At 37.4% G+C, this 22,616-nt stretch overlaps 1 protein-coding gene across 25 annotated transcripts in view; it reads right to left on the bottom strand.

Moving 5' to 3' along the window:
• ABI3B (ABI family member 3 binding protein) overlaps positions 1-22,616 on the bottom strand; it is a 244,785-nt gene that overhangs the window by 1,707 nt on the left and 220,462 nt on the right. For all 25 annotated transcript variants that reach the window (XM_011734009.2, XM_011734020.2, XM_011734013.2 and 22 more), the window contains 6 exons: positions 19,336-19,545; positions 14,700-14,808; positions 3,502-3,581; positions 2,720-2,749; positions 1,685-1,846; positions 465-587 (listed from right to left, as the gene is read on the bottom strand). In XM_011734009.2, the coding sequence (XP_011732311.2) occupies positions 465-587; positions 1,685-1,846; positions 2,720-2,749; positions 3,502-3,581; positions 14,700-14,808; positions 19,336-19,545 (714 nt within the window). The remainder of the gene's footprint in view (positions 1-464; positions 588-1,684; positions 1,847-2,719; positions 2,750-3,501; positions 3,582-14,699; positions 14,809-19,335; positions 19,546-22,616) is intronic.

Below are 22,616 nucleotides of genomic sequence, written 5' to 3'. Positions count from 1 at the left end.
AACGGGTCTTTAGCAGTTTACAGAGGTTATTCATTTCCCACAGAATTATTCTATTTTAATTATATTTATACAGTTACTTGCAAGGTAAGTACTATTTTTTCCATTTACGGTAGCAGTAAATTTTTTTTTTTTTCTTAAGGAAATAATAATGCAAGTGCACTCAGTATGACAAAACTCGTAACATTAATACATGAATGATTTAAGTTTGGGAAACTGCTTTTTTGTGGCTGTTTTAGATTTTCTTGAAGTAGAATGCATTTATATTATGTCTGTCTAATTTCCCTTGGCTCCAAGTTTCTAAGCTGAGAAACTTACATTGAAGTCTTCATTTTTTCCTAGATATGTGATATGTGGAGCAGTAGTACTATAGAATTCTTCTTAAATTGATTGCTTTCCTCAGCTTGATTTCTTTCTGGGTTAATCTGTAAAACTCTGTTGCTTATGAGGAGGATCAGAAAACATACCTTCTTTGATTGGTAACTGGTCAGAAGTGAGTTGCTGCCCGGTGCGTCCATCTAAAAATGAATCCACAAACTGGCAGTGATCTTCTCCATGACCCCTCTGATCGCCTATGTTATAAAATTTTCCTGAAGAACCAGAAATTAAAAGGATAAAGTATTACTTACTTTCTTTGAAATGTGACAATTCTGAAATCATTACTGTTTTTGTACTTTCTCCCCTCATTCTCTATTACCCTAGTTCAAACCAACAACGTCTCTTGCCTACCTGTATTCTTCCTCCCCTCCCCTTATCAGAGATCAGTGATCTTTTAAAAATGCATGTCAGATAATGTTTGTTTTCTCCATAAATTTCTCCAGCAGTCTCCCATTATACTCAGAATAAAATCCAAAGTTCTTACCTGATTTCAAAGCTCCACATGATTTCACACCTGCCTGCCCCTCCACTTACTAAGTCTGGGCCATACTGGTGGAACTGGCCAGGTGTATTCTGCCTTAGGCCTTTGACCTCTTTCCTCTAGACCCTTGTGTGGTTAGTTCCTTCCCAGTTTTCTCCTTAGCTTAGTGCTAACTTGTTAGGCCTTCACCTTTTTGAAAATGTTCTTTACCTCTATGAAATGTTTACTTATTTACGTATTATTTATCTCTTCTTACCAAGGAAAGAAAGGAGAGGTAAGCTATAGGAAAGTAGGAAGTACCTTTTATGCTGCTTTGTGTTCAGCACCTAGAAGAGTTGAATGACTGAAAAAATACCTACTTTTTTATGTTAGGGCCAGCCTTATTCATTAAAAATTTTTACTCTATGAATATAGAAAATTATAACCTATTGGGCATGGAGCAGGGGGTTGTAGCTCTTCTAGCATCTTGAAGATGTTATATTCGTTCCATGGTTATCGTTAGATTTAGTCACTTTATTGTCAATAGGCTTTTTATCCCTGGATGGTTGTAACAAAATGGAGTTTGACCATGGTTAGTGAATGTACATTCCAGTTTGCCATGATGGCACTGTTTTATAATTGCATTTTTATTATTTACCTTCTAATAGCATGTCTTAAATCCTTGTTTTCTAGGAATGATAACCATTTCCATAACATTTTGCTCAGAGGAAAACTTGTGTTTACAGCACCCGTTAGTGCCTGAAACTCTTTAAGAAAAGACCAAGTTGTACAATGCTGCAAAACATTCCCATAAGTTAAGGGCTGAAAACAGCTGGTAGCCCTGCTTACCTGTGAGGGAGTCGCTCAAGTAAATCTTGTATCTGAGAGAGTTGCACAGCTGCACTCCTACAAATTTTTTATACCATGTCCTTTTGACATACTGTTTGCCCTTACACTCTGAGTAAGAGTCTGAATCAAAGGGTCTTTCAGTCCAGATGGCATCTCTTCCTGCTACGTAAGGAAAAGAGTTTGAGTTTAGTATCTGACTCTTGGGTCAGATACTTTAAGAATAATCAGTTTGCAGAATTTGTCAACTTGCTGATACCTTTTTTTCCCCCCATGCTAAATATTGGAGCCAAAAATAGTAGAAGGATTTAAACAAGTAAACCCCAGAATAAGTTTCTGTCAATAGATCAATCTGAGAGCAGTATGTTAAGGTGTTTAGGTGTTGAATAGCCTCTGCAGAGCTAGATGTAGGCAGTGTCATTTAGGAGGAAATTTAGGTTTCTTTTTTGTAGCATGTTATAAAATTTAGACAACTGCTTTAATATGACTTGTTACTAAAAGTGGAAATGAGGGTGTTATAATTTCTTTTCTTTTTTTTTGAGACAGGATCTCACTCTGTTGCCCAGGCGGGATCATGGCTCACTGTAGCATTAACCCCCTGGGCTCAAGCGAACATCCCACCTCAGCCTCCCAAGTAGCTAGGACCACAGGCGTGCATCATCATGCCTAGCTAATTTTTTATTGGTAAATGTTTTGTAGAGAGGGAGTCTCATCATATTGCCAGGCTGGTCTCCTACGCCTGGGCTCAAGCAATTCTCCCACCTCAGCTTCTGAGTGCTGGGATTACACTGGCTATTTTATTAAATAATAATAAGCCTGGCGCATGAGTGAAAGCAAATTTCAAAATGTCCAACTTGTTCCCAGAACATCATGGGTCCTCAGTGTTGTACAACGTGTAGGTAAACATTCACACCTGTTTGGTATTATAAGAAGACTAAGTGGAAAAACGCGAAATCATGATTCAGATTCTGCCATGCCTGGTCAGTTGAATAAGTTTAGAAAAGCATGTAGTTGTGTCTCATTGAGACAGGTACTTACCAGAAACTGGCTCGCTCACTCTTGGGTCCGCTGAGGAGAAATAAATACAAAAGTCAGACCTTACTAGATAAAACCCCAACATTCCAGTGGCATGGTGAAGATGATGGGTGCTTACAGTTACAAAGTCTTATTTGCAAAGTGGTACTCTTTTGCTAAAGTTTGCTTTGTTTTGGAAATTGTTCTTGATTGAATAATCTCCTGCCTGGTAGGTATTCAGCTGTATCTGTTATATGTAATTTGAGTAGTTGGGAACAGTTGTCGCTATTCCAGCCTCCACTTGAATTTCAAAAGCTGCTGCTTTTAGTTTGATACAAAAACTTTATGGTAAAAATCACCAAGATGCCATGAACTACAGTTGGTATAAAAATTATGCAAATATTAATGCTGTATGTGCAGATGTATCTCATTAAGGAATTGGAACTTGTAAGGTCTAATTGGAAAATTTCACAGCTGTTATTAAACTATCATGTGTTCCCTTTGTGGATGCACTCACGGGTATTTTGATTCTAGGCATACAGAGGAGGATTCATTCACTAGCTTTTTGGAAGGGTATAGATTATGCTTTTTAAATTAAACTGATGTGTCTTTAAGTGAGGAAAAATATAAATGGTGTTTCTCTAAGCCTTCATCAGTTTGCTTTTTCCCACAAATGGGTTTTTAAGAAATTCAAGAAACAGTATTATGTAGTGTTTAGCTGGGTTTCAAACAAGCTTCCTATGCAAAACGTTGCTCCACTGTGGCCCTTTGACACTGTTTTTGGGAATTACTGTTGATGTAATTACCTGATTCAGTACTGAATGCCACTGTGTTGCTGACCGGGCCTTCACCAAGCGGGTTTTTGGGTTTCACCTGGAATTCATAACTGTTTAGGGGAAAATAAAAAAACACTTGTAATACATTCTTGAGGGCTAGGAGGCAACATTCCCCTATTACACTGACATCCCTCCTGATTCTATTTTGAAATTATGACAGTGAATGGTAACGTATGTTCCAGAAGTAGGTTGAGGAAAGAAAAATGATTGCTTAGTTTTACTATCTGAACAGCTTGTCTAAGGTTTGAGTAAGCATTAATAAAAAAGATGGTTGTCTTTAAAAATCTCCAAATTCATACAAATGACTTGGCAGGTTAATAGACATATAAAAAAGGGGTATATGGTAGACAAAGGCTAATTCCAGTAACAAGGAACCTGTTTCTTTAAGATGTCTCAGCTACTTCCTGGGGCTAAGAAGTGGCAAGATTCCATTTTGTTTTCTGTTATACCAACCCTGAGTATAATCCTGGACTTAGGCCATCTTCCTCACTGTGGGGTTTGAACTACTTATGTCAGAATCACATCATAGGGTGGCAGTGGTGAAAGTGTGTTAAACTGCAGATTTCTTGTCCTACTGTAGGTATTGAAGCAATTTTTGAGGAGATTCAGGTAAAATTATAACTTCTCTAGGTGAGTCATGTGCCCAGTGATGTTTGAGAACTACTAGACTAAGCTGTAGTTAGTGTATTTAACTGTAGACTAAACTATGGGAATAGATAGACATAAGTGTTTCTTTGCAAGGACTCCTAGTTGTATTGCCTGGAACTTGGGTCTTCTGTGGATCACAGGATGCTATGATGTCTCCAGAAAAGAGGCATGGCAATGTTGCCTTATAAAGAGCAGAAACACAAACGCAGACATTTCTCTCCCTCCATACTCCAAATTCATATCGGTGAGTCCCTTAACCTTCTGTTAAACAAAACCCCAAACAACCCTAGGCCCCTTGGACTTGTAAGTTGCTTTGATTGTATCCTTAAGAATTATTCATCAAATTATTGTGCAGTATTTAGCAATTTTTATTCATAAAATATGTAAGCAAAGCAAATCCTTTAAAGAAATGTAAACAATAAAGCAATTTGCCATTTGCCTGAAATTAAGATTTCCTTTCAGCAGCAAGTGGACTTATCTGTGAAAGAACATTGAATTCAAAAGTCAGCCTGAGTCAGCTGATAATATTTTGAGAGTCTCAGATTTGCTCAAGGCTTTTGGGAGATAGATAATTTCCTTCTTTAGGAAGTTTATAATTAAATAAGAATGCAGAACGCACAAAAGATAGATATTTTATAAACAAGTGAAAAACAGAAGGATGACAGCTGTCAGTTTGGTATGGATGGTACTAAGCAGGAAAAAAAATTTGAGTCAGTTTCTTGATCACTGAGGTATTGCATTAACACTGCTAGTATCTAGTCTAAGACAACAGAGTCTAGTGCTACAACAATGGCAGCCATTTTCTGAATGCTTACTATGTATGAGATGCATTAGTCATTCTACATATATACAGCAATACAACACATGCAAACCCTAATGAGATAAATCTTATCCTAATTTTCAGCTGAGAGCAATGAGGCTCAAAATACTAGTACTGTTACTGTTTTTGCTTTTCAAAACTTTAAAACTGGCACCAGGTGCGGTGGCTCATGCCTGTAATCCCAGCACTTTGGGAGGCCGAGGCAGGCTGATCACATGAGGTCCCGAGTTTGAGAACAGCCTGACCAACATGGAGAAACTCCGTCGCTACGAAAAATACAAAAATTAGCTGGGCATGGTGGCACATGCCTTTGTCATTGTCATTTGCAATGAGAGATTGTTGATACAAAAACACCTTTGTCATCTACAGAAATCACACTCATATGGGGTATTTTCACATGAAATATTTTCCAGAGATTAAATTTTTGCTAAGAGGCCTAAAAACAAAAAACAAAAAAAGCCCGTAGAACTATAGTGAACTGAAAATGGAAAAAAAGAAATCATAGCCATCTGGACTTTGATTCAAATGGGCAATGCATTCCACATTCGTTCCAGGCCATTGCCAAAAGCCCTGTGCTTTGGCCAAGTCTGATTGCTGGGATTGTCTCCATGTCTTTTTATTTCACAGTTATGTACACTGAAGCTCCATTTTTAGCATGCCACAAATACAAGCTACTTTTTTGGGGTTTTCTTTTGGCCAATATTTTGTGATATTCGACAAGATTCAAAGAAATTATTTTGCACTAAATTAACGTGGGAACTGAAAGGCACCTTTTTGTTTTGGTCTCATTAAACCCTATATAACAAAAGTGACTTGTAAAATTTCTTCTGAAGAAGCACATTTTGTCACAGATGAATGACATCATAGGTCTAAGGGAAATGTCTCATATTGATTGTACATAGAAAATAAAGTTTAAAGTTTCAGGAAACAGTTATTTGAAGTAAGAAACTTCAAATAGAAGTTTTGGAAGATAAAGTTGAGGACATTTTACAAATACTGGAACAAAAAGTCAAACATGAGAAAATGAGAGAAAAGAAAGTTGGAGAATTATTCCAGAGAATATAGTACCCAACTAGTAGGAATTCTAGAAGAGAGAACAGGAAAGGAGATAGAAAATTACCCTGGAAGTTGTGTAATAAATGTCCCAGTACTGAAAGATAAGAGTTTCCAGATTGAAAAGACCTACTCTGCCCAGCAAAATGAAAAAAGAAAGACAAAGGACTAAAACATATGAGTTACAAAATTTCAGAGTACTGGGGTAATAAAGACAAGTCCTAAAAACTAAGAAGAAAATAATAGGTCCCGTTCAAGGGATCCGGAATCAGAAAGCCATTGGACTTTTTAACAGTAACACTGGAAGTGAGAAAACAATAGAACAATTCCTTCAAAAGTTCATTATATCCTAATATTCCAGCTAAAGAATAGTATCAAAGTAAAACACAAATTTTAAAACATGTAAGGACTCAAAAATACTGGCCTTTATAGCTTTTCCTCAAGACATTTCTTAAGTGCTACAAAGTAATGGAGTAAACAAGGAAGAAGACTTGTGATGCGGGAATTAGGGGATTCAAAACAGGCAAAAGATGGTAGGAATTCCAAAAGAGATGGTGCCATTAAAAACACACAACAAATAGAACAAAGGCATGACTGGAGTATTTGACCGTCCTGTGAAAAGCTCAGTCTAGACATAGGGATTTAATTAACAGAAGAAATAGACAAAATGGTAAAAAATACTTGCATCTGGGGAACCAAATTTAGGAATAGGGAGGAAATGCTTTTGTGGTAATTTTAAAACAGTGTACATATATTTCTGATAAAAATGAAAATTAACTGTAAGACCTACCACATCAAAATGAATAAATGGAATGCAGTCCAGATGACAAATGCAGTCAAGCCTTTTGGCCCCATCTAGGACAAGCTAGGTAAATGAAGCCTCACAGAATGCCATGCCTGGTTCTACCTGGGTAGGTGTAAATCCCAAAAAATCATCTTCCCCGCACATCCCCATCAGGAGGCAGCACGATCCAGGGGGCATTAAAAACATGGGTTCTAGAACCAGAAAGATTCACAGCTCACTAATGTGTGACTTTAAGGTAACTTAGCCTCTGTGAGCTTCAGTTTACTCATACATAAAAATGAGGATAATGCTATTTGTGAGGATACTATTCATTGTAGTAATTATAACTTCACAGGGGTATAAAAGCATCTGTGAGGATTAAATGAGAATGCATGTAAAAGCAAGGTGCCTGACATGTAGTAGTTATAAGTATTCACTAGTATCATATTTGTATCTCGAGAATTTTTTTAAAGAGTTTCTATTACTGGGGAATTTGACAAACACTGCCATAGAACTCTGAAGGCAGAACTCTTCTATGGCCACATACTTGCTTTTTGCTTGTGAAGATTATAATAAGGGCATAGCCCATGGGTTATTGGAAAGATTGAAAATTTAACAGGTAAACCTTTCTGCCTGCCATCAACATAGATCCATAGGCTAAGAAAAAAAATGTTATATTAAGATTTCATTGAGTCTGGAAAGCACTACAAAGCATTATCTCAGAAGAGTGGCATAATAGAGGATATTGTTTGACACCAGCAGTTTGAGAGCAACTGTAAAAATCAGCATGAGAAGAAAAAACATACATCAGTTCATTGAAAAGTGAAAAACGGGTTTCAAAAAGTGTGACCTGTGGTTCATGAGCAAAACTGTTGAGAGACAAGAACCTCCAACCTTCAGGATTGTAGCCTGAGACTGATTTCTTCTGTAGTGGAAGAGGTGGTAATATCCTCAAGTGTAACCTTCAGATCTGGGTGGAGCAGACGCTTGCCATTCCCTACTCCTTTTGATCCTTTCTATAACCTTTTCCTTCTATTTTTTGCCTACAATTTTGAACTGAAGTTTTCATTATTTGATAAACTTTTTATATACTCCTTACTGATTTAAAAAGTTGGTTTTCATTATAACAAAAGTCTTACAAACCTCAAGCAAACTGCTTTTTATATAGAAAGTCTACTCTATAGCTGTTGGTTTGAGTTGTGTAGCCGATTTTTACCCCAGTGTCATCGTGAAATATTTCATCCCCATTCAGATGAGGGTTCAGTCAGAGGGAGATAAATGGACAAGTAGAATAAGAAAAATAGAGGAAGGGCTGCTCAACATGGGAAAGGAGAATCTAATCAGTTGGGGTAAGCTTGACTCCAAGGACACTGAAGGATTATGGGAAGCATTTCTGGATACCTGCCACATGTAAAGTTATTACGCTGATCTGGGAAAACCGATAAGGAGCAAGAGGGGAGACCGAAGGGGGCACTCAGAAAACAAAATCAGGCTAAATCAGGGTATCAGCAGTCATGGGGTCATAAACTAGCTGGCTGTTACGCCATAAGGGGCATTTTTTGTGTTCCCCCACTTCTGTGGGGACACAGACTCCGCAGTTGGGCTGCACTCTAATTCTGCAGCTGTTAATCACTTTCTTGCACTCCCTTCCTAAATGCCAAGCAATAGCAAAGAAAAATAAAAACGATATGGTTATGTGAGAGGGAATAATTGTTCTCTTTATAGACTAGTGGAGTTATGTACTTTTAAGTAGCTGTCCTTTTGCCCGATGAAAAGTCGTCAAACGGAGCAATCAAGTCAATTTCTTCTTCAACAAAGAAGGAATTGGTCTGCAGCTGCCCACACCTACCACAAACTAAATAAAATGCCTGACACTTTGGCAGCTTATTTTACTCCTTTCTACAAAGCCCATAAGAAGAGATGTTGAAAAGTTAATACAGAATATGCAGAGACCAGAATTTCACAGAAACACTATGAAAAGGGTATAATGGCTATTCCACATGCGTGCATCATTCAGCCAGATTGACAGTGTATAAGAAGTTGCTGCATCTGTTCCAGGTAACCAGTGCCAACATTTTATTAAATCAACATAAACAACAGTCCCAAATTATCATTGCTGCCAGCTGTAGGATACTTTGGTAGGTTTCAGTCTTAGAGGAAGATTTGTTCTTCAAAATCCTCCCAAGCCAGAGAGGTCAATAAAAGTACTCGAACAGATTAAGTGAATTTGATTTATCTTAATTACTAGACAGTACATTTTCCATAGGAAATTGTTAGACCACATGTAAGTCTGGCACACACAATGAATTCTTTAATTTTTCAGTAAAGTAAGGAGAGAGGTGAGTTCATTGGAAGAGAAGAGTAGGATTAAAGGGCTTTTTCAGTGTGCAGTGATTGTGTGTGTCCATCCATTTGCCCAGCCAGTTCATTAGGAAGAACTCTGTCCATCAATGGATTATCAAAATGTGTGCTAAAAACAATCTGAAAACAAATTGCAGACTGCGGACAGAAATTTAAAGACAAAAAAATGTTTACTGGGACAAATCTACTTGTTATGGAATTGACCTAGGTTTTAGTTTTCAGTTCCAGTTCTCTGACCAACTCCATGCATGGCTTTGAATATCAGAGAATTATATCATTTTACAGTTGAAGGAGACTTAAGAGAACGATAATCCACACTTGCTGTCCCAATAAGCAGTGGTGTAAGACTTATTAAGACACACTTTTATCAACTACTCTATTCACAGAACTAAAACTAATCATAGTGGTCTTTGCAAAGTGGTTTGCTGTAGTTAGGAGACGCTCTTAATATTTTTCTTTTAGTTTAACAAGATGCAAACATTGCCTAAGGAGATAGATAAAGGATTGGTGTTCTTGGGTAATTGTATGGCAGGAGAGGGTGTTTTTTTTTTTTTTTTTTTTTTAACTTTTAGGTTCAGGGGTACATATGCATATTTGTTATATAGGTAAACTTGTGTCACAGGGGTTCGTTGTACAGATTATTTTGTCACCCAGATACAAAGCCTAGCACTCGTTGATTTTTCTGCTCTTCTCCCTTCTCCCACCCTCCAGTGGGCCCCAGTGTCTGCTGTTCCCCTCTTTATGTCCATGTGTTCTCATCATTTGGCTCCCACTTATAAGAGAACATACAGTACTTGGTTTTCTGTTAGAAGAGGACTTCTAGGTTAGAAATAAATGGAAAGTAAGTACTGGGGAGGGTAGATGAGTACCGATTCAGCTGGATACCAATATCTACATTTTATTTTAGGAGTAAGGGGTAAGAGAGGGATCCCTTAAAGAGATGAAATTTGCTTGTGTTAACAGATCTCTTTTGCATCATTTGACTAAAACAATCACATCTCCCCGCAAATGACACCCCCTTCCCTGTGCACATATGCAACCACAGCGCACTGCAGCTGGTAGCCAGGCTGGGGAGGCCCCCTGTGCCACCTTTGGAGCTGCACCTAGCACCCTAGAACAGCCATGCGGCTCTCTATTGACAAGAACATCTAATGCCAGGTGTGGAGCTGAACTCTACCATTAGCAAAACAGCTGCTAGATGGTCCTTTGGACAATTTTTTGAGCTTCTGCAGGCTAGATAAAAACCTGCTTATGTCATAAAAACAGGCAGGAGAAGGTTGATATACACTGTGAAAGGAAAGGTAAGGGAATACTCAACTGTCACTCTGTTTCAGGATTAGGGTGTGATCATTCAGAATTTGTAACAAAAGCACTCTATAGATCTCTAATCCCTGCCTTGTTTCTCCTGGATTAAGTGTTGTAACATGAAGCTCTACTCTACCCATGTCGGTGTGTAAAGTTTAGCCAGTAATTATCATATGAATTCAGATCTCATGTTTTTTAGTCAGAACAAGTGATGGAAAATGCTACTAAAATAAATGATTTACATGTATCTCCTAGTGTTGGAACACAGCTGTAATAATTCTTTCAGAAGCTTTGATCCATCCTACAGTTATTCAAATAGGAAATTCCAGAACCTCATGAGGGTATTTGAACAGCTAAAATTCCAAGTTTATCTATTTCAGAAATTCAATTTTACCATACACTTTGATTCAAAATTTCCCCCAAGCATTGAAATATGATCAGAGTTGTGTTTTTGTTTGTTTTTTTTACAGCTAATAAAAGCCACCTGGTGGCTGCATCCTGTACATACCTCCTCTTTATTTTACGGTGTCTTTTATTAGTGTTAATCTTGGATCATGGTTGGGTAGAAGAAACACAATGGAAAGAAACCTTGCCTTAACAACTTAAGGTAGTATGAAAAAACCTTTTCATGCTATTTGGACACTAGTGATTTTATCATTCTGGCTGAAGCCTTGCTATCAATAGTAAGTTTGAGAACTACTTGTATGTCACCTAAATAATGTGTATGGATTTGATTAGAAAGAAAAATACTGTTGTTGTTTTTCCTTTCCTTGTTGGCTTACCCATTCCATTCTATTCTTTATCACATTCTAGTCCCAAGTATTCTATGAAGGCTTCTCTCCTAAATCACAGAACTTCGGTATCAATCCTACACTTACTTTGTATGCTTTTTTAATGCTCTCCAATTGTTTAACAGGTGTTACTTTTGTTTCTCCAGATACTTTTAGGCTTCAGAAATCTCAAATTAATTGAAATAATTTACCTCATTTTATTTTTCCATAATTCATTATTTTTTCTAATGGAGATTTCAGTATGTTTTAATATTTCAGCCCAAACATTTTTGCTCACTGAATAGATAAATGAATCTCTGACATACCTGGTAAGAGAGATGTGAAATTCATTCACAGGCTCATCAGGGGGCTAGGATCTACTGAACTCCTTGACCACCATAAAGTTTTTCACATACTGAAGACTAAACAGTGTTCATGAAAGCACCTTTACATCCATATGTATTATATTTTTCCCAAAATGGAAAAATGTTCTTTACTTCAGACTACTGATTTACAACTCCTAAGTCATGATCCGTTAGTTAGAGACTACCAATATAATCCTGGCCAAATCATTTATATGAAAATTAATGATTTTGATATCCTGATGGATTTCATTGAACCATACCAAATTCTTAAAGTAATATTAAGTAAGCCACATATAACAGACACACTGAATGGCCTCAGATTAGTGCCAGTAGTAAAATTTGGCATGGGATCCTGATTTAGGAGGCCCTAAATTTGATTTAACATTGCTTTTTCCCAAAGCTAAATCTAGACAGGGGCCGGGCATGGTGGCTCGCCCCTGTAATCCCAGCACTTTGGGAGGCTAAAGCAGGTTAGTCACCTGAGGTCAGGAGTTCGAGACCTGCCTGGCCAACGGGGTGAAACCCCATCCCTACTAAAAATACAAACAAATTAGCCGGGTGTGGTGGCGGGTGCCCATAATCCCAGCTACTTGGGAGGCTCAGGCAGGAGAATCGCTTGAACCTGGAAGGCAGAGGTTGCAGTGAGCTGAGATTGCGCCGTTGCACTCCAGCCTGGGCAACAAGAGCAAGACTTTGTCTCCAAAAAAAAAAAAAAAAAAAAAAAAAAAAGTCTAGACAGGCACTCCTCTGGGTTTTGCTAGTCTTGAGGTAAGGATAGTTTTAGGGGTCCTCCTCAGAAGGCCCACTGACGAAAGACAGGAGTAATAAACAGGATATATGATGAGAGTAGGATAAAGAGGGCCATGCTCTCTTTCAGTGTGAAGCAATTTCCAGAAACAGCTAGAATGAGTCCTAAAACAATTACAACCAGAAGCTACATGTGAACCCCATGACCTGTGATTACAGAATAAAATGCATCTTAGCCCTGGGGCACTTTACCTACCTCACCAGGCAGGTCAGATGCCCAAATGGCACTCTTGCCAAGACATTAACAAAAAGTTATTCTTTGTTAGATTTATTCCAGCAATTGTTACTCAATATAAACAGGCTCAAATATTAAAAGTGATTATTCCAACTAAAAGCCAGAATGAAAACACAAATGAAAAGTGGGAGCAAGTCATCCTCCCAATTACCACGCCTCAGGGTCTCCCCATCTCCTGATCTGGCTTATAAGATCCTCTCCCACCCTGGCTTCCCATTCTGTTTCCTCTGCCTCCATCCACTTACCACTACTCATGTGGACGGAGGTAAAAATAGCCTATTTTTCACTGCACACAACCAGGCCATTTTGGCCTTCCGTGTACTGACATACTATTCTAATACTCTCTTTCCCTATAATCACCTGGCTAGCTCCTTCCCACTCATCCTTCAAGCCTCAGACCAGGTGTCACCTTCTTCAGGAAGATTTTCCTAATTTCCGCTACGTTGTGTAGCGCCTCCTGCCCTGGGATCCCCTAGCACCTTGGGCATGCTCCATTCAGAGTTCTCGCTACTTTGTATAGAATACTTGGTCATTAACTGCCTCCCCTCTAGCCTTGAGTTCAAGGGCAGCCACCATGTTTATTCGTGTGTGTAGCCATACTTAAGAAATGTTTGCTGAATGGAAATGCAAATGCAAACCTTTTACAAATTGGGTTTAAAATGATACTGGAATAACTGTATTCAACATTCAGGTCATGAGCTAATAGGTGCACTGAGAGAAGATCTGAGGACAGTCCAATTCAGAAAAAAACCGCAATGAGCATTGAGAAACTGGATGCCTTTCAATGACTGTACTGTACTTTACAAGTCACTTTTTATTATGTGGAATAAAGAGCAGAAAATGGAGAAGCCAAGTTTCATACGCACAAATTCACCTATTAAAAAGTTCAAATTAAGTGACCTTTTCTTTCACTCATTTCTTCAAATATATTAAGCCTGTAAAAACAGGCTTCCTCCTCCTCTCAATCTAAGGAAATGCTAAGGAAACAGAACCAAGATCAAATGGGCTTTTACTGACATATGCTTATTTTGGCTAAAAATCTTTTAAGAAAATCGGCAGTTGTAAAATATATCTTAAAATAGAGAACTTTAAAGAAAAACCCCATGCTTGTGAAAGAAGTATCCCTTTTGCAGTATCGGACTAGTTTGTACACAGTGAACTGCCTGCAGTGAATTAGATGGTGCTTCCTTTTCTACAGAAAGATTACAAGAGTCTCCCTACGGTCAGAGCCAAATTAGGCTCTTTTGAGTGTCACTATCAATAACCAATTCAATTCAATCGATTGATGACACTGTGAACATTATGGAAAAAAGAAAACTTGGAACTTCCTTACTACATTTCTAGAAATGTCTAAGACCCTTTTCTTTCAATAATAAAATGAACTAATAAAATGTTGGATATTTTAGATTGAAAAAAGAATCACAAAACTATACAGCAATATGAACAACCTGGTATCAATGTGTAATAAACAGGGATACTTAGAAAAGTTATCAGATAACACTGTTAAAGATATGTAACTCTTGTAAAACTCGATTTCATTTTATCCATGACAAAAGGTCCCAAAGCAAAGAATTGCTGTGCCTGAGACTAGTCTGTAGTTATTTTAAGTATTAACTCTTAAAAACTTTCACCTACATTGTGTCACAAGACTTTCCTTTCATTGCCCTCTCCTTTCCAGCATTTTAATTTTTTGGTGCTTCCAATCTAGTTTACATCATGCACAGTCATTACTGATCCACAGACTTAGTATTTAATATCAACATTTGGCATCGAATTTTTTTTAAAGATGTCATACTATTATTAACAAAACCATCTTGCCAGCAATTTTAAACCCACCAGTAATTCAAATATTTGCAAAACATGACTTTAGAGGTATCTAGTGCTATATATAGAAAACCCAAGAGTGAAATGGAAGCTGGAGCCACCCTCAAGACAGAGAAGATAATATAATTTCTTTCCTTTGTCGTGGTTATAACTTTTGCACTCTCAGAATTTGCCTGGAATAGCACTGGTGGCTTACCTTGTGTTTGGTTTCAGATTTTCTACTGTGGAAAAGGTCTGATTGGTAATTTGAATGGACTTGTTCTTCCCACTGAATGACCCATTTTCTCTGGATATAACTTCATATTCTGTAAAGCGAAAAAAGCCAACAGATACTTGTCTTTATTTCTTGGTTGATTTAATTGCTCCTGAAGCTATTAGCATAAAAAAGCCACTCACATAAAGTGAGCAATTGAGATTGAAGTTCTAGAGACATATTGATCTTACACATTGGCAATTTTCATATGGGGATGGTCAGCAGATGAAGGTTCCAGAAGCATTTTAGGATTTGCTCATTGACCATTTCTGCATTTCCTTTACCAGAGGCAAAGGAAGGGCCTGGTAACTGGTGAAGACCCATGCCATGCCTGTGGTTGCTTTGGAGACATAGCCTTTGGTTTTGTTAGGTGAGTCAGATAGTCTGCCGCTGCTACAAAGCCCCATTTGGGGAAAGCACTGTATGAAGAGTGGTGCCTGAGTAGACATGTTCTCTGCTCTACAGGCTTTAGAATATAGTTGGGGGAAAGGCTACTGGATACATGGTACTGCTGCAGAAAACTTCTTTGAGTTGAGCATCACAGCAGCAAATAGCAGCTAATCAAATAATAAACTCTACTTTTCATTATTTTGAACTATAGGAGTATTTTGAACAATAGTTCATTATTTTGAACTATAGGAGTAGTGGGTTTTTGTACCCACTGCCTACATAAGTTATGCTTCCTTGATTATTTTCCTTGCATTGAAAAACAAAATACTATCCTTAAAGTCTGCATAGAGGTCTGCCTAAATTTCACTTAAAGGCACATTTCTATGAACTTGCAGGGCTCATCAAAAGGGAAAGAAATTTAGAATAAGAGAATGCCATTCACACATTTGTTCATTGGACTTCCCTGCTCTCATTTGGGACTCAGCTTAATGCATGTGATGAGATGATACAGAGAACTAAAAAAGATCCAAAAACCCAAACAATAAACCCCACTCAAAATCAGCTCCATTAATATGAAGAAATACACAAGTACTGGGCATCAGATAAGGTGAAAAGGCTGCCAAAGTCTGGCAAGTTATATTAGGGATTTCTGCTATTGGCATTGGTGTGAGATGAATATTGGAAATAAAATAAAAAACTAGAATAACCCAGATAGACCCCAAAATCACCAATTCATATTTGGGGAGGATTTCTTTTTTTTTCTTTTTTCTTTTGAAACAGGGTCTCTGCTCACTGCAACCTCCACCTCCTGGGGTCATGCTATCCTCCCACCTCAGCCTCCTGAGTAGCGCACCACCACACCCAGCTGATTTTTTGTAGAGACAGGATTTTGCCGTGTTGCCCAGGCTGGTCTTGAACTCCTGAGCTCAAGCGATCCACCCATCTCAGTTTCGCAAACTGTTGGGATTACAAGCATGAGCCACTACGCCCAGCCTCAGGAAGATTCTTAATCGCATATTTAAAAAACCCCAAGAGGAGGAGGATTTTTTCTGAACAATTTTGTATGACCATTCTTCTGAAAATTAAAAATTAAACTGGAAGACAGTGGCCATGGATTCTGGATAGTATTGGTGCAGCTATTAAAGTCCTGATGACTGTTACCTAGTACTGTCACTGACACTTCTTTTTGATCCCAAACTCTCTCTCAGCTGGCTCTCCTAACAGACTGGAAAGGAAGAGGGGAAGGGAGAGAATTCTGAATTAAAATCTGTCCATTTTATACTTTTTCCTCAGCTGTGAAGGGATATTTGTTAGAAAAAGATGGAAGGACTTAAAATGCAAGTAAAATTGATTAAAAAAAAAAAAAAAAAAAAGAAACCAAACAGCTTAATGGAAAGAGACAAATTAAGCCACTTGTCTTGAACTTGATCTCAGTCTTCCCATCCATACAATGTGAATATCTCTTCATAACACTGCTTCTGGGGATTAAATTAGGTACAGGTGGAAAGTGCCTGATAGTATTTTTCATGGATTTTGTTCAACAGGTGGTACCTATTATTATGCTGCTTTTATTATTATTTATCATCCTTGAGTTGTGGTTTGAAAATGACTAGAAAAGGGTTAAGATTCCAGTAGGAAAGGTTCACGTGCTGCTAAATCACCAAAAGAACAATTTATATGACACTCCAGTTGCTTATGCACCAAAGCAACCACCTTCAAAAAGCATCTTTGGCTTGGGACATTCCTCATCACTGTATGACATTCTTAATATTAACCCTGCCTTTTAGTAGTTGAAACATCTATTGCATGTCTTCTCTGATTTCCATTTGGCTCAAGTTTTAACAGCTGATTTAATATTTTTTTTTAATGGAAGATCAGAATTCTCAAAATGGATCTAGAAGCTTCCTTCCTAATTAAAAAGAAATTTAGAATTTCAGAATTCTAGCTTTTGAATATACATTTGTCTTGTGCTTTGTAAATATATATTTCCCATTTTTAATCCTTTCAAGTGCTAATGCCTCTTCATAAATCCACCAACATTACAAACATTGCTCCTACCGATAAACATTAACAATTTCTAGTTTATGCTGCATATTCAAATATCTTATTTAATTTTCTCCTCAGGATAAATAAATTGATAACAATGAGGATTATTATTATTACACATAAGGAAACTAAGGCTCAAACAGTCTAATTTTATACACAAGTTGCATATCTAAAATAAAGCTGGTCAGGGATTTAAATCTATGTCAGCATGCTCTTGGACTATCAGATTATGAGGCTTATAACTAACAACTTAAAGTTGCCCGAGGATCCAGACTATGGCCAATTTTTTTGGTGTACCTTTTTCTACTTCGGTATAGAAGGGACATGTAGAAGCAACTGAACCTGGATGTCTTCACTGGAGGTGAATGTGTGTCCCCATCAACTCAAAGAAAGAAGCCAACTCAGGCAGAAGAATATAGTTCACTCTATTATATCTCAGTACCTTTTTGTAAAGTCAGTTCAAGTGATATAATAATTAATCTCTATATTATCTGAGCTGCTGGTTTGTAAACAATCGCATTTGAAATCAAGTGGTATTTAAGGGAACACTAAAACAAAATGGAATGAAAAACCAACAGGATTTTAGGGCAAATGCTCCAATGTTTAAATATGGACTAGGTGAACTATGATTAAATACAAACTTAATTCTATTTAGGAAATTCTGCAGTTAAAGAGATGTGGTCCTTGTCCACGAAAATTGTTACAAATGCTCTGTATCATGTGACAGATCTCAAGCAACTCATTAACATTTAGTAACAGCATTACAAAAGCAGTTTGGTTAGATGGATAAAGTATACTGTATCCATGATTTTTGAGATTAAACATTTATACAATAAAAAAGGACAATTCTTCAGCTTTAAAAAGTTAAATTGTATATTATGAATATATCCAAGTTGATGTGTATTCGATAATTAAATGTATTAGATTAACCAGTTCTACCTCAATGTTCCTTATCTTTAAGGCAAATGAAATTTTATAGATCATTTAGTTTCATGAGAACTAAGCCTCAGATGATCACAGGAACTCCTTACTAGCACAGCATATGAAGAGTTTTAGACATTTTAATGGATGCAGATAATCAATACTGACAGATTAATTGATTTTTAGATATCGTAGTACCTATTAGCACAGTCCCAAGGAAAGAAGCAGGACTAGGCAAATCTCTAGGAACCATGGGTAGTAGTGGGTTCTTTCTCAAAACAAAGGGTAGCTTTGCATGAGAAAGGGAAACTCACAAAACATGGTAAAGAAAGCTAGTTAAGCAAAGATAAGCTGCTTACACTGGAAGTTGCCCAGATCCAGTGGTTCTGTCTGAGGAGACATAGCTGCTGTTTTCCATGTACAGTAGGAAATGTTTTTGGCAGAACCTGAGTCCCTGCATACTCTACCTGGTCCTGTGCACTGCTCCTCTCTCTTCCTGATGGCCTTTTAGTTGACCCCCCTATTCCCTGCCTGCCTGCACCAGGTACATGGCAGGAACTTGGGTGGCAGGAATTCACCTACCATGCTATTTGCTATATCCTCTAGCTGATTTAGCTTGCTAGTCTTTTTTCCTCCTCCTCGTTGGACTATCCTCTTTATTATGGAGAATCAAACTGTTGTATAATGAATTCAGAGTGTTTCGGGATTTCTTAGTTTTCATAATCATTTCTAGAGGAACTGGTGGGTGGTAGCAGAATCAAAATTTCTTAAGATGAGCAGAAAATTGATCAGGAATAGAGTTTTTGTTTTTATTTATGCTAAGACAGTTGAAGTAACCTTTAGTCTGCTAGAAAGTTCTAGGTCAATTAGAAATTGGGTTGGTGAAAGGAAAATCAGTTTTAAATTAATCAGCAATATAATTTTCTTGGTAATGAAAGACTGGCTTCTTCATCCTGGTGTGAAAAAGAGTTCTGAGAGGAGATGGAAAGAATTCGGCCTGAAGAGATCTAAATTAACAGGGAGCCCATAACAAGCACAAAGATGATCTTTTCTCATCCTATGACACTGTTGACAATAATGTGCCTTAAAGGCAGCAAAACTGCTAGCTTTGGCTCCTCCCCAGATACGCTTCACATGCCAACGTTGACCCACGGTACCCCACTCCCAGGGTGTCTTATTACCAAAGCTTCCCACCATAACAGTCCTCATGCCATGATCTTACCGGTGACAGTGTCATTTAGTGGCTTTTCCCAGTCCAAGATGACAAATGAGGGGCACCCTTCCACGGTGACCACAGTGAGGTTGGTGGGTGGGTTCTGTGGTGGGCTGGTGGCATTCCCCTCTGTGGCATCCTCTTTGGGGAACCGTTTGACGGAGTCAGTAATGGAGCAGGGACTGTCGTCAGGCTTTTGGAGGTATCGCACATGAGGACCTGTGAGAGAGAGGACCTTTGACATTTAACATTTTTTGCAACTCGTGAAGAAGATGGAAGTGAGCTCATAAATACAATTTGAGGACATTTGGTCTCATATTATAAGCAGATGGTTGAAAGCCATGATGTGGATGGTTCAAACTAGGAAAATTCAAAATCTTGCCTCTGAGACACATGATATAGGGTGGTGTTGATCTACTTACTGAATAGGTTTAGCTTATGCTAATATCAAAAAGTAATTTGATCCCCTAAGCATAGTTTAGAGTTCATAATTTATGGGGCACTGGGTCTTACCTCAGTAGTGGGAAATAATTAGCTCCATACTAAACACAGTTCTGGTCCCACCCAATAAATTTTAAAAACCAGACTCAAAAGAATCAAGTAGCTTCAAGTATTTTACTGTATCCCAGAACAAAACTCAAGAATATTCTAGGAATAATAATAAAAAAAAAAATCCAGCACCTAACAGGTAAAATTCATAGGAAAATATTACCTATAATGAGAGAAAAATCAATCAATTGAAACCAATGCAGATCTCACATAGATGTTAGAATAATCAGATAAGAATTATAGTTATTACTATAATCCACATGTTCAAAAAGTTAGTAAAGACATGTATGATATTAAAAAGGACCCAAATCAAATTTCTAGAGATGAAAGCTACAAGATAAAAGATGCATTGGATAGAATTAATACCTATAAGATAATGCAGAATAAATGATTAGTGAACTCAAAGACATAGCAATAAAAACTATCCAAAAAGAGGGAGAGAAGATAAAAATTAAAAATAACGAACATTACTGAGCTGTGGGGACCATTTCTGGTGGTCTCGTATACATGTAATTGGAGTAGTAAAGGTAAAGAAGTGGGTGGGCAGAAAAAAATATTTTAAGAAATAATGGTCCCAAATCTTCCAAATGTGATAAAACTTCTAAACCCATAGAGCCAAAAAGCTCAAAGATACCTAGGAACAACAAAAATGTAGAAAACTATATGCTGGTCATCATCAAGTTTCTCAAAACAAGTGATAAAGAGAAAATCCTTAAAGGAGGCAGACAAAAAAAGACACGTTATATACAGAACAACAAAGATAAGGGTTTTGGCAGATTTCCTACTAGGAAGAATGCAAGTGAGAGGCATTGGAGCAGCATCTTCAATTATTGAAATAAAATACATCCTTTAGAATCTAATAAGTAGTGAAAATGCCTTAAAAGCAGAACACTTTTTCTAGACATACAAAATCTGTAAGATTTACCAGAAGACCCACACTAAGAGAAATATTAAAGGAAGTCTTTCAGATAGGAAGGAAATAATGCCAACAGGAATGTGGAGCCACACAAAGGGATGAAAAGCGCAGTGACAGTAAACACATAGGTAACATACACAATGTTTTTCTTATTATTCTTTCTAAAAAAGTTCGCTGTCTAAACACAAATAAAAACTCCTTACTGTAATGTATATAACATGTAAAAGTAAAATGTATGACAATAATAGTCCAGAGGCCAAGAGGGGAGCAAAGCTATGCTAGTGTGAGGTTCTTATATGTGAGGTTGTACATTATCACTGGGTAGCAGATTGTGATAAGTTAAAGATACATGCTATAAACCCCAAAGCAACCATTAAAATAATAAAACAAAGTTACAGCTAATAAGACAACAAAAAAGATTAAATGAAATCGTAACATACTCAACCTAAAAGAAGATTGACAAAGAGGAAAAAAGGGAACAAAGAAGAGATGGGAAAAATAGAAAGCAAATAGCAAGATGAAGATTTAAATGTACCAACATCAATAGCCATATTAAATGTAAGGCTACACACACCCAAAATAAAATGCAGGCTGGGCGTGGTGGCTCATGCCTATAATCCCAGCACTTTGGGAGGCCGAGGCGGGTGGATCACTGGCAGTCAGGAGTTTGAGATCAGCGTGGCCAACATGGTGAAACCCCGTCTCTACTACAAATACAAAAATTACGGGCATGGTGGTGGGCATCTGTAGTCTCAGCTGCTTGGGGAGGCTGAGGCAGGAGAATCACTTGAACCCAGGAAGTGGAGGTTGCAGTGAGTCAAGATCACACCACTGCACTTCAGCCTGGGCGACAGAGCGAGATTCCGTCTCAAAAAACAAACAAACAAACAAACAAAACTATTCTGAATAGCTCTACACCTATTAAAGAAAGTGAATTCTATTAAAAATTGATACACTGAGTTTCATTAAAATTAGAAGACACACACTGGGAAAAAATACTTTCAAAGTATGTATCTAAAAAAGGTCTTGTATCCAGAAAATATAGATTCTCAAAATTCTACATTAAACAAGCAACTCCATTTTTTAAATTCGGCAAAAAAATTGGAAGTAGCAAAAAGATATATAGATGGCAAATAAGCACATAAGATGTTCAGTGTTATTAATTATTAGGTGGTTGCAAATTAAAACCATAATCAGATACCATTACACACCTACTAAAATGGCTAAAATAAAAAAAGACTGACCATACCAAATGTTGGTGAGGATTTGGAGGAACTAGAACTCTCATCTCTGCTGACAGAAAGGTAAAACAGTACAACTACTTTGGAAAACAGTCTCTTAAAACATTATACACACACTTATATGCCATGTAGCCACCCCCTCCTAGGTATTTGTCCGAAGGAATGAAAGCATATGTCTATACAAAGACATGTACATGAATGGACATAATAGCTTTATCAGTAAAAATTGCAATGCCACGAACACATTTACTAAAGAAACAAATTACTGAATATCCAAATAATAGAATGCTAGTATACATGCAGCAACATAGATGACTCTCCAAATATTTATGCTGATAAAAGAAGCTTGACAACAAAAAGAGTTCATATTGTATGTTTTCATTTATATAAAATTTCATAAAGTACATACTATAGTATGGCAGGCCTGTTGTCACGTAGGCACTGGGGGGTTGAGTGGGAGAAAGAAGAGAAAGGGACTGCAAAGATACATGATGAAACTTTTGGATGTCATATATGTGTTATCTTGATTGTGATGATGGTCTCATGGGTATATGCATATGTTAAAATTCATCAAATGTTACATT

Source organism: Macaca nemestrina, chromosome 2 (genome assembly GCF_043159975.1).
Source record: "Macaca nemestrina isolate mMacNem1 chromosome 2, mMacNem.hap1, whole genome shotgun sequence".
Lineage (NCBI taxonomy): Eukaryota > Metazoa > Chordata > Mammalia > Primates > Cercopithecidae > Macaca > Macaca nemestrina.
This window is presented reverse-complemented; position numbering and strand designations above follow the sequence as displayed.